Source organism: Tachyglossus aculeatus, chromosome X4 (assembly GCF_015852505.1).
Source record: "Tachyglossus aculeatus isolate mTacAcu1 chromosome X4, mTacAcu1.pri, whole genome shotgun sequence".
Taxonomy (NCBI): domain Eukaryota; kingdom Metazoa; phylum Chordata; class Mammalia; order Monotremata; family Tachyglossidae; genus Tachyglossus; species Tachyglossus aculeatus.
In genome coordinates this window covers 26,136,310-26,149,824 of record NC_052098.1, presented here as the reverse complement: position 1 = coordinate 26,149,824, position 13,515 = coordinate 26,136,310, and the positions used below count along the sequence as shown (strand labels likewise).

Genomic DNA, 13,515 nt, shown 5'->3' with positions numbered 1-13,515 from the left:
GTGTGCTATATTGAGAAATTCCCTTTTCTGATGATAATTTGTTAACAAAATCCTGATAAATGGAATGCTCACTGCCAAAGTCTGCAATATTGGACTAGGGAGAAATGTAGACCATATGGTGACTATTCTGAAGCTTATTCACATAGCCTTTTACAAAATGCAGAGAAATTACTGTATTGTTGCTGTTGCTATTGAAATTTGAAAGAAATTGAGTAAGGTCTGATTTTCAAGGGGGAAAGGTACTGGTTTTAAACCAGATCCAGGCTGTATATACACCTGGTGAGCTTTAATATTTGGGCACAGAATTTTATAGAAACTATAAAGATACAGACCTCTAGACTGTTGAGGGCAAGCAAAGTGTCTACCAACTCTGTCGCATTGGACTCTGCCAAGCTCTTCCAAGTGGGAAGCAGCATGGTCTAATGGATAGGGCATGGGCCTGGGCATCAGAAGGACCTGGGTTCTAATCCTGGTTCCACCACTCATCTGCTATGTGACCTTGGGCAAGTCACTTAATTTCTCTGTGCTTCATCTGTAAAATGGGGATTAAGACTGTGAGCCCCATGTGGGGCAGGGACTATATCAAACCTGATTAGCTTATATCCACTCCAGCACTTAAAACAGTGCTTGACACACTGTAAGCACTTAAATACCATCATCATCATCCTAGGGAACAAACACACTGATTAGGAACTCTGTGGCAACTTCACAGCACCTTCTAAAGAAGGTTGGACATTAATCTGTTCTGTAGATCTGCAGATTGGGGCATGAGGCTTGATGACATGTTTGTGCCACATTCTGTCATTTCTCCAAAGGATATTCAAAGCTCCTTGTTTAACTTTTCTGACTAATTATTGTGGCATCATTACACAGTTATACACCTTGAAAAAAAAAATTAATGAAAAGTTTTGTCTCTTTTCCTAAAGGAGAGTTTTGTGAGTAAGGTTTTCCAGGTAGGGTATAGTAAGTAAACCAATCATCTTCAGACAAACTATCAGCTTTGGGTTTTTTTGGGGGGGAGGGGGGGCGGGTTTAGCTTTTTTGAGCTTTGTTTTTTTGAGAAGCAGGTCACACTCATCAATGGTATTTATTGTACTGTACTAAGCACTTGGGAGAGTACAGAGTTGGTAAACACATTCCTTGCCCACGATGAGCTTACAGTCTAGAGGGGGTGACAGACATTAATATAAATAAATAAGTCATGGATGCATACATAAGTGCTGTGAGGCTGAGGGTGGGGTGAATACTAAGTGCCCAAAAGGTACATCTCAGGTACACCGATAACACACACAATCATCTGTAGGTTTTCTTGGATGTATGCTCAGTTGATGCTCCCAAGTCTACTCTGTCCCACTGTGGTCTAAAGCCAAACCGTAATTCCGGGAAAGCATGATTAATGTTACTCAGTAGTCAATCCAGAAGGGCTCTGGCTAGTATCTTGCCAACAGTGGAAAGCAGTGAGATTCCACAATTGTTCTCACAGCTCTTCCACCTTTTTTCTTGAATATCATAATAGTGGTGGCTTCTTTGAAATCCTTATCATTTCCTCAGTGTCCCATATGTTGAAGAACCCGTGCAGGTAACTGATGAGCTGAAGGCTTGGGGATTTTAGCTGGCATTCCACTGGAGGTGGAAGCTTTGCTACTGTTACTCTAATGAAGTGGCTGCAATGTCATTAAATTCCCTGTGAGTATCTTTAGCCTCCTGCAGTTTTTAATAAGGATGCTGACGTGTTGTTCTCCATGTCCAGAAAGGATTAAATGAGAGGAAAGGAGTTTTACATTACAACAGGAGAGATTTCAGTTACCATAAGGAAGAATTCCTTGATGATCAAAATGATAAAACAGCAAAACAAGTCACCCAAATAAGTTATGGAGCCTTCATCCCTAAAGGTCTTTAAATATAGACAACCATCCATCTTGGATGATTTAATCATTCACCTACATGGACGAAGGGCACCAAACCAGATGCTCACTCAAGTTCCCTTTCGGCTGTATGATTCTCATGGAGGGAAAGAGGTTGGAGATGTTAGATGATAAATGCATAATCAATACGATGACAGAGCACAAAACTGTATGGGACATTTGCCTGACCCAAAATGGAACATGGGGCTCAAATTCTAAATAGGAGAGAGCACAGGTATTGAATCCTCATTTTGCAGATGAGGGAACTGAGGCACAAAGATGTTAAGTGGCTTGTCCCTTGCAAGGTAAGCAGGTAAGTGGCGGGGTAGGGATTAGAACCCAGGTCCTTTAACTATCAGGCCCATGCTGTTTCTACTAGCCATGCTGCTGCCCTAAGTAAAATGAAAACTATGAAAGCATTATATGTTGCGACAAACACTGTATCACTGTGTAACAATACTGTGTAATAATTCCTGACCCAAACTCCCCAACCTATATGTAGGCCTATGGAGGAGAGGAAAGTCTCAGCTTTCAATTCATTTTTTGTCTTTTCTGTGTCCTATTCCTAGACTATCAAAACTCTTCCATTTTTACACCTCTAAAAATAAAGCTATTTTTAGTAAGCATTAGTAAAGTGCGGGTTTTTGTTTTTTAATCAGCCTAAACTGAGATTAGGTTTTTGGATTTCTCCTAGGTACTGACCACGCCAAACACACCAATCAGTATATAACAGTACTTGGCACATAGTAAGTGCTTAACAAATACCATTATTACTATTATACGTGCCATATTTTTATATTTAATCAGCAGGTAAAAGGGCTCCATTCCCCCTTGTAAAATCGCATCACTGAGGACCTACCTCAAAATGTTAATTGAGCAAGGAAATCATTTGAAGATACTCATTTGGATAATGTGCTCTTTTAGTCCACACTGAAATGCGGCTATCATTACAGTATAAGAAAAAAGATTTAGATATCTATTTTTTAAAATGCTTTGGCTAACAGGTTACTTTAATACATTAACATCAGTAACGTCTTTTTAAATCAGCATCTAAAGGACACCTTTTCAAAACCCTAACCCAGTATGGCTTTCTGGTTACTTTTATAGTAGTTCCTAATATGTGCCATACAGAGTAGCACCGGACATCAACTTTTGACCCAATAAAGTAATTGCCATAGGGTTTTTTATATATCCTTACCCTTACAAGTTCTTCCTGTAATTCATCACAACATTTTTCATTATTTTGAAGTCTCCTGGAGAGATCTGTAATTACTTTTTTCTGTTCCTCAATCTTTTCATTTTGTTGCTTGTTTGTGTCAGAAAACTCTTTTTCTTTCCTGAAAAGGTAAAGGGTCAAAACGGGTTTTTCAAATATACTTTTGTTAACTGCTATTATATTCTTTTAACACAACTGACAGATGTACTATATGTTTTCATGCCATAAGGCTTTCAAGGCTGCCTTTCCTTTTTTTAATAAAAAGGATTCCACACTTCTAAATGAAAGATTTTAAAGAGATGGTACCTCCTCTTAGGATATCAGAGAGTTTTTACCATGCCCAAGGTTATAAGTAATATAGATTTGGTATAGTTGATTTGGTCTCTAGATTATTTTTCATGAGCGAAAGTCACCACAGTTCAATTAGCTTCAAAATTGCCTCAAGACTCAGTATGAGAAGCAGCATTGCCTAGTGTAAAGAGCATGGCCCAGGGAGTCAAAGGACCTGGGCTCTAATCCTGGGTTCTAATCCCAGCTCTGCCACTTGCTTGCTGTGTGACCTTGGGCAAGTTACTTCACTTCTCTGTGCCTCAGTTGCCACATCTGTAAAATGGGGATTCTCATCACCTATTCTCTTTCTACGGAACTGTTAGCCCCATGTGGGACAGTGACTGTGTCCAAACTGACTAAATTGTATCTACCCCAGCACTTAGAACAGCGTTTGACACATAGTAAGCACTTTACAAAAAAATAATCATCATCACCATCATCTTGCTTAACCAGTCATGAATTAAAGTTGAATGGTAAAACTCAAGAGTATTCATATACTGTGAAGTAATCTGGCTGTTAAGTATACCAGAAAAATTGTTTTGTTTTGGGTTTTTTTTAACCGTCAAACTCCAAAGTAAATTATTACTACAAGACCTCTGACTTTTTATCCTATTTGCAAATTCCTTACCCCATTTATAAAACTGCAACATGTACATCTGGGGAGGAAAACTGACCTCAAATTTTTCTGCCTTACGGTATGGTGGGAGATGCAACTGTTGTTCTCAGAGGCAGGAGCTGAAATGTTTAAGCTGCCTCCTCTGAAAAAAGAGCAATAAACTCAGTATGTGGAGAAACTCATCCTGGGTTTCCCAGCTTTCCTTTTTCTCCAAGACTACTTCTACAAAGATTTCAAAATACTTTGTAAATGTTCCACATAAATTCTGAAGTTAGTGATTCTAAAAATGATGCAATATATTGTGTTGTCTACATCCCTGGAAACTTATAAATCCACCAACTTTGCCGCTATCATTTTATTTCGTCCAATGATGAAAAAGTTAAAATATAAAGTCCTCTAGTAAATATAAATAACCTTCATGGACATTGCATATGAACATTGAGTTTTGAAGTTAAAACTGGGATTTCCAAGACTTGGGGTATTTTGATTTAAAAAAAAAAAAAGACTATCAGAATGGGGCAGTAAATGGTGAACTGTATATTCAATGTAACCTCCCCTGACATTACTGGGAGGGGTTTTTCTGTTGTAAATCACATCTTGTGTATGTCACTCATAAAATCTTTATTTACAGTAATTTAGAAGGTTATAGATAACTTACCTCTGTAGCTGTAAAGTGCTCACTTGAGCATTACGCTTCTCAGTTTCATACACATTCTCAAATTCAGCAAACTCATCAAGAATGATTTCCAAATCATATACAGCTTCAGCATGGCTAGCTCTCTCTGTTTGTAATTCTTCTTGGAGGCCTTCAATATGTAACTACCAGGTGATAAAATACAATTCAAGTCAGTTAGGAAATGCTAACATTGATCTTAAAAGGAGCAGAATACTTTACCAATAGCAGTTTATTTTCCAACTGAATATGCCTTACTTCCTGATTTTGGTAAAAATATAAAATTATCAAGAAAAATCAATCAATTGCATTTGAGTGCTTACTGTGTGCAGAGCACTTAGTTGGTAGACTGTAAACTCACTGTGGGCAGGGAATGTGTCTGCCAACTCAGTTGCATTTTACTTTCCCAAGTGCTTAGTACAGAGCTCTTAGTATTAAAGTGTTCAATAAATACCATGGATGATGATGTTGATGGTATACATGTTCCCTACCCACAAGGAGCTTACAGTCTAGAGGGAAGGCACTTTACCTTTTTTGTACTTATTTAGATTTTATGAAAGTGATAGTGATTGCATTACTAAAAAAGGAAAGCTGGACCAATTATAAACTTCCTTTCTTCTCAGTGGGCCTTAATTTTGACCTGCTAAAACAATGAAAGGTAGGGACCATCTCTATATGTTGCCAACTTGTACTTCCCAAGCATTTAGTACAGTGCTCTGCACACAGTAAGTGCTCAATAAATACAATTGAATGAATGAATGAATGAAAGGCTTCTCTTTGATAATAATAATAATAATAATAATGATGATGATGGCATTTATTAAGTGCTTACTATGTGCAAAGCACTCTTCTAAGTGTTATACTTAAACAAGATGGTTGTTGATTAAAATAACTGGGGACACAGGCATGAACTTTTAAACTTCATTATGACTTGGGAAAATTTTTGAGGCTGAAAATCTTATCAATCAATCAATCAATCGTATTTATTGAGCACTTACTATGTGCAGAGCACTGTACTAAGCGCTTGGGAAGTACAAATTGGCAACACATAGAGACAGTCCCTACCCAACAGTGGGCTCACAGTCTAAAAGGGGGAGACAGAGAACAGAACCAAACATACCAACAAAATAAAATAAATAGGATAGAAATGTACAAGTAAAATAAATAAATAGAGTAATAAATATGTGCAACCATATATACATATATACAGGTGCTGTGGGGAAGGGAAGGAGGTAAGATGGGGGGATGGAGAGTGGGACGAGGGGGAGAGGAATAGTATTTAATCTTATCACAACTTCTGGCCCAAACAGGAGTTTTGCCTGATCAGAAAAGTGATTTTTGTCATTTACTATTATTTTGGTCGCTAAAGTTAAAGGAATAACAATCAATTTCTAATCCCAGCTCTGTCACTTTTTTATGGTAATTGTTAAGCACTGGCTATGTGCCAGGCACTGTTCTAAGTACAGGGATAGATACAAGATAATCGGGTTGGAGACAGTCCCTGCCCCACATGAGGCTCGTAGTCTTAATCCCCATTTTACAGATGTGGTTGGTTGATTTTTTTAATGGTACTTGTTACGTGCTTAATATGTGCCAGGGATTGTGCTAAGTGCTGAGATAGATTTAATAATAATAATAATAGTACTTAAGCGCTTACTGTGTGCCAGGTACTGTACTAGGCATTGGGATGGATACAAACAAATCAGATTGGACACATTCCCTATCCTTTGTGGGGTTCACAGTCTTAATCCTCATTTTACAGATGAGGTAACTGAGGCACAGAGAAGTGAAGTGGCTTGCCCAAACTCACACAGCAGACAAGTGGCGAATCTGGGATTAGAACCAGATGGCACAAAATCTAAGGCCTTTCTGAGGTCAACAGATTAGATTTTTGCTACTCCGTTGTTTACAGACCACTTACATGGTAGGCACATTAAAAAAAAATTATCAGTGATTTACAGTTTCAGTGTTGCTTATTTAAATGGGAATAATAAACAAGGGGGTTCTCCCAGGGGTTAAATCCTGATTCTGTGGCCCTTGTTTTCTTTATTTATAAAACTAATGATAATTCTAACCTCCACCAAGATGGGCTTTAAAGGGACATTATCTAATACACCTCTCCCTTTAAACACTAACCTTGAACCTCGGTTATGCCTGGACCAAACCGGATAGTCTATTTGTTTATTCAGCAGGAATGGACAGGCCCACAAAAATCAATGTAATTAGACCATGGCTCAAAAACATAATGAATGCAGCAGGGAAATTTTTAGTTATGATTTACCCTCATTGAGAGGAGTCTCAGCAACTATTGGGCCAACTTGCAGTATATTAATGAAACCCCACTGGATATTTTCTGCTCCAGCAAAATCTGAATTGGCTGCACTCTAACAGAGCTCAGAAAGATAATTTTTTTTTACATGAATCAATGGGCACATGGCTGCCCTTGTGTGCAAAAGACAAAGTGTATGGAAGCTCTGAACTGATAATTCTGTTTTTCATAAAGAGATAGCGAATGCACATTTTTTCTCCCATCTCTTGTCAAAACAGAATTCCCCCCAGATTTCTGGTTAAAACATATGTCATGAGAGAAACTACGTTTCACAGTACTTTGGATGTCTTCAAAAAAGTCCCTATTTGAGTCTAGAAAAGTTAAAGTGTGTTTCATTTTGCCTTAAACATTTGCAATAACTGTTACTTACTGTCCCCGCAGAAAAAAACTGCATGGATGTGATGGGATGTAACTAAAGAATATACTAGAGGAAGCAAGACACAGAGAAGCAAGGTACAAGAGGACTCTACAGAGGGAAACGGAAAATTTCGGAGAGATACAGAGGAAAGACCATAGGGGGATTCCAGGACACCCTCACTCAGCCAAACATACCAACACACACACACGAAGACAGCTGGACAACCACACACAGCCACTCATTCACGGACACAAAAAGACACACAAAAACACATACCCACACTGGCAGAGACTGAGGTATTTACCACCAGAGACACGAAGAGAACAGCCCCAGATAGAAGAAGGTAAATGAAGCAGAATGTAGTTGCTGCTGCCATTTCCATTGGCAGGGCTGAAATTTAAGCATGCACCCTGCAAGAACCAGCTTGGTTCTTCCCAAGTGCATAGCACAGTGCTTTGCACAGAGTAAGCACTCAGTGAATACGATTGAATGAGTGAAGGAATGAACGCCCAGCACACTGCAATTCCATAAACAGTGACATGTGGAGATTAGCTGGCTTGGATTCCAATAGAAGCTGCTGTAGCTGGAAACACCTTCACTTTGGCAGTTAAAACAACTCCCTTTCCTACTACTCCTGCTATCACCTGATGAGCCTTTTATACTGTGAGCCCACTGTTGGGTAGGGACTGTCTCCATATGTTGCCAATTTGTACTTCCCAAGCGCTTAGTACAGTGCTCTGCACATAGTAAGCGCTCAATAAATACGATCGATGATGATGATGATGATGATGAATAGGGAAGCAGCGTGGCCTACTGAATAGAGCATAGGCTTGGGAGTCAGAAGGAACTGGGTTCCACGCTCTGCTCCGCCACTTGTCTGCAGTGTGACCTTGAGCAAGTCACTTCACTTCTCTAGGCCTCAGTTACCTCATCTGGAAAATAAGGATCAGGACTGTGAGCCCCATGTGGGACATGGACTCTGTCCAATCTGATTAGCTTGTAACTACCCTAGTGCTTAGTACAGTGCATGGCAAATAATAAGCTGTGTAAATACCAGTGGAAAAAAAAATCAGTATGACTATGAATCGATGCCTTATCATGGAGGAAGAGTCTGCATATGCTGATGAAGTTTAGAGCTAACCCATAGAGAGCAACACACAACGGAAATGTCTAAGCCCAAGCATCAGACAAAGTCGATTCACCTGTTCTGGGTAGCAGAGACGTGGGAAAGAGTCAAAGGCAGATGATCAAGTGATCAAAACTTTGATGAAGACAACAGCAGAGATTCAAGTTTTCACTGCGTGGAAGAAGACAATGGGAAACCACTTCCATATCTTTACCAAAAAAACTCTATGGATACACATACCAGAACGGCCTTATGACGGAAGATCGGATGTTCTGAATAGGCTGTGTCCATGGAGTCACTATGGGTCGGAAATGACTCGACAGTATTTGAAGAAGATGGTTGCATGTGCCCCTCCACTTGCCTCAAATGTCAAAATAATTGTTCAACCTTATTTGGTATTTGACACTAAAAATTTTTACTTTTTTAATTATTATCATTATTACTACAATATTTGTTCAGCACTTACTATGCATAAAGTACTATTTTAAGCACTGGAGTTAATACAAGTTAATAAAGTCGGACATGGCCCCCGTCCCACAGGGGCTCGCAGTCTAAGAGTCAGAGGGAACAGGTATTGAATCTCCATTTTACCAACAAGGAAACTGAGGCACGGAGAAGTGAAGCGACTTCCCAATACAACGATCAAGTGGCAGAGACAGAATTAGAACCCAGGTCCTCTGACTTCCAAGCCCTTATTCTTTCCATTAAGCCATGCTGCTCCTTGTGGGGTAATATTCACTTATTTATATTGGGATACCCATGGAAGTTTGGAATGAAACAAACAAGTCCAACTTTTAACAAATTTGGAGGATCTACCACTAAATTATCAAACACCAACCCTTGTTATTTTCAACCTTAAGAGTCTATATTATAGCAGCCCAATATAACTGTCCTTCATTATCAAAGTCAGCGTATCTAATTATCTTATCTCTTGCTAGGTCAAAGCCAAAAATTGAGCCCATTGTCTATTTTCAATGAAACACAGATGGAATCCAATTTGGACTGCTATGTCCTGGAGAAAGGTATTGGGATCATTTTAATATTAACAAACTATCAATTCAGTAATTTTTCCCATATAAACAACATCTTCCATGAGTGAGTTTTTCAGGTAGAAATGATAAAGACAAATCATGCAACTAAAGTGTTTTTTGCTTTCAATCAATTAGCTCTTCTTCAAATTCAGCAGAGGGTGCTAAAGGAACATAAATCTGCCATTCGGAATTTCAAGACCAAAACTCTTACTACTTAAACATAGGGAAAAAGGGTACAATGCTTATAAACTGCCATGTTGGAATTCAGCTTTGTTGCAGAAGACCAAGTGTGCACAAAAAGCTCCATTAATATTATTATTATTATTTTTATTAAGCGCTTACTATGTTTTCATTCGATCGGATTTATTAAGTGCTTCTGTGTGCAGAGCACTGTAAGGACTGGGATAGATAAAAGATAATCAGTTTGGACACAGGCCCTGTCCCATATGGGGCTCACAGTGGGTATGAGGGAGTAGGATTTAATCCCCATTTTCCAGATGAGGAAACTGAGGCACAGAGAAGTGACTTGCCCAAGTCACACAACAGACAAGTGGCAGATCTGGAATTAGAACCCAAGTCCTCTGACTCACAGGCCCCTCCTTTTTCCACTGCGCCAAGCTGCTCAACAGAATTCCTCTCTGCTGCTTTCAGCCAAGGCATTCACAACAAAGTAATTATTTTTCCTCTAGATTAATTCATATATTGATTCCATAATAAGTCACAAACATTTTACGGTTTTCAACATTAGACCACAGCTTACCTGCTAAAAATGATGGGAGAAAATACTGTGCAAGTGCATAAATCAAATCTAAATTGTCATAGTTCACTAAATCTGGCATTCTTTTTTAGTTAATGCTCAATCAAGGAAGGAAATGCAAGAGCAAAATTTATTTTAGTTGCATAAGTGAAAAATGCACTCACTTAAAGCATTTCATTCAAGATCCCAAAGTACTTTCTTTTACATTAAATCACTTGCAAAATCCTACCCACATATTCAAACCCTGCAACGGACTCTTTCATTTGGCCTCCCGGCCCATCTACAGACATATATATAGTTAGAGTTGTTCTTTATATTTGTCTTTGTATTCTAAATTGGCTGTGAAATTCACCTATGAGCACATGTGTGGCTGAAAACGCCCATGTGGAGCTTCCACGGTCCAAACCACACTGTACACACAAAAAAGTCTGCCCCTTGTTGCACTGTTATCTTTGATATTTGCAGCACCAGAATAGACTAGATAAACTTGAGATGCCATGTGGCCTAGTGGAAAAAGCACGGGCCTAGAGATCAGAGGCTCCTTGCCTATTGTGTGACCTTGAGCAGATCACTTAACCCCACTGGGCCTCAGTTTCCTCATCTGTAAAATGGGGATTCAATACCTGTTCTCCCTCTTATTTTATACTGTGAGCCTCATGTGGGACAGGAGCTTTGCCTGACCTAATTATCTTGTATCTAGCCCCGAGTATAGTACAGGGCTTGACATAGTAAGTGCTTAACAAACACCACTATCATTGTTATCATTATTATTATTATTACAAGATTCCACTTCTATCCTAGTTTCTAAAGTAAATACATACTTCCATAAAGTGATAGGCTACATTGACACTTCTTTGATCCTTTCTGCATCTGCTATAGAGTTAGATCTGCACCTCTTACGCACTTAATATTCCCCCCATCCTCACAGTATTTATGTACATATCCCTATATTCTCCCATTTCCTCCATCTGTGATTTAATTTCATGTCCATCTCCCCCTCTAGACTTTAAGCTCCTCGTGGGCAGGGATCGGGTCTACCAACTTTATTGCATTGCACTCTCCCATGCGCTTAGTAGAGTGCTCTGCCCACAGTAAGTGCTCAATGAGTTCCACTGATCGACTGACTTAATCTGGTCTAAATATCTATTAAACATGGTATATTCCCCATATTCTCATGATCCTTTTATAATCTTAATATAGTCCTGCCTCTCTCTGGTTTAAATATCTGAATTTGTGTAAGTTTCGAACACTGCCAAAGATTTCAACAAAATTAAGAATTTTACTAAAAATATCTATCATTTATTATTTAGAATACAGGTGCTGGCAATAACAACTTAGATGAGAATTTAAAAACACAGGACAGTATGGCTTACATTCACCGATGATCTTAGAGTTAGAATAATAAATGATAAACTAGTTTCACGCTCTAAGTTTCTTGAAAAAACTGAATACTTTTAAAACAAAAACTACAAAGTTATTTTACATTATGTAATCTAAAGCATGACTGACAGAAGCAATTCAAAATTTATTTCCAAAGACAGTTCTCTCCCCGACCATAATCCTCACCAGGTTCTACCTGCTCTTTTAGAATTAGCTTTGATTCACCTCTTTGTTAAGGCTATATTTTTCTGTTATTGAGTTAAGCTTATTTCCCAAGATAATAACTCCCACCCCCACCCCCAATTGAAAAGTGTTTTATGGAAGCCCAGGATCTTTCCTTTTCCCTTTTCCCTTGGTTCTGTGCTATTCAGTATCACCTTTATAAAATTGGACTGGGCAATTTTTTGAAACCAAGAGTCCATTGATCCATGTTAAGGTGATTAAGCTGCACAATGGGATATAGTTTATCAGATAAAAAAAGCATCTCCCCAGCCCACTCTCATAAAGAAATCACCTTTTCATGAAATGCAATTTGTAAAGAGTCCACTAAAAGTAAGAATGTTTACTATATTGAAAATTTAGAGTCCTGGTTCTTTTAGTCTAATTGGTGGATTTCCACCATCAAAAATCATTTCTCTAACTGCAATCAAAAATTCCAAACAATGTGAAGCATGGTTTTCCTCCACGTTATTATAACTGTGCTGTCTTGGTCCTGTTACAAGAGTTGGAATTTAAATATCTAAAAGTGTGCAGAATGGATAATGTCCAATCCTGTAAAACCAGTTTAGAAGGATCAAAAAACTCTTGTAGACAATAGGACATAGTATTTAATGCAGAATATATGAATTTAAATTCAAAGTAGTGCAACCATGAGCAATAGTGGTATCCTACACTATATTGTTCCCCAACAACAGAAACACGAGGGGAGAGAAGAAAACAATATTTCTGCAATACGATTCAAATGTCAAAGATAATCTCAGGATTGTCTCTTAGGACTCACTGGTCCAGTGGGAAAATCGCCAAGAAACCGCTTTTCCCTTTTTCCCTCCCCACCGCACCCAAGCTGGCCACTACCCGGGAACAAAGGCGTGTGGGATGATGATCAGACAACTCCTGAGGAAATTATTTTAAATGCCAGGATTTGCATCCCAAAAATCCTAGATAGGAGTAAGAGGAATAAAACCATTCATTTCTGGAAAATTTTTGAGAAGGGAAAAAAGAGTAAGAAAAGAAAACCATAAGAAAATTACACTCATCCATTGCAGTTCAAATTTCTAATCTCCGTAATTAGCAAGCTTTCTTTTTAAATGCAAAAATCTTCCTGTCTTCATGAAGATGCACAGCAGATGGGGAGGAACACTGCTACCAATAAAATTTCTTACTCTTCCAAGAAACTTTCAGTCCAATCAATCATATTTATTGAGTGCTTAGTGTGTGCAGAGCACTGTACTAAGCACTTGGGAGAGTGCAGTGCAGAGTTGGTAGACACATTTCCTGCCCAAAACAAGCTTACAGTCTAGAGGGGGATACAGACGTTAAATATAAATAAATTACAGATATGTACATCAATCAATGGTATTTATTCAGCACTTAGTACATAGAGAGCACTGTACTAAGCCATTGGGAGAATACAACAGAGTTAGCAGAAACGTTCCCTGCCCATAATAACCTTACAGTCTACAGGGGCAGAAGAATACAAGTGCTACATAATTAGCCCTGGATCTATCAAAGAATTGCTTTATTATGGTATTTTTTAAAAGTTTACTATGTGCCAAAGACCTGTGGTAAACACTGT

At 38.6% G+C, this 13,515-nt stretch overlaps 1 protein-coding gene across 4 annotated transcripts in view; it reads right to left on the bottom strand.

The window, feature by feature from the left end:
- The window catches only part of CCDC171 (coiled-coil domain containing 171), a 179,676-nt gene that overhangs the window by 121,391 nt on the left and 44,770 nt on the right, over positions 1–13,515 (bottom strand). For all 4 annotated transcript variants that reach the window (XM_038769913.1, XM_038769916.1, XM_038769917.1 and 1 more), the window contains 2 exons: positions 4,725–4,885; positions 3,103–3,241 (listed from right to left, as the gene is read on the bottom strand). In XM_038769913.1, coding sequence (XP_038625841.1) covers positions 3,103–3,241; positions 4,725–4,885 — 300 coding nt within the window. The remainder of the gene's footprint in view (positions 1–3,102; positions 3,242–4,724; positions 4,886–13,515) is intronic.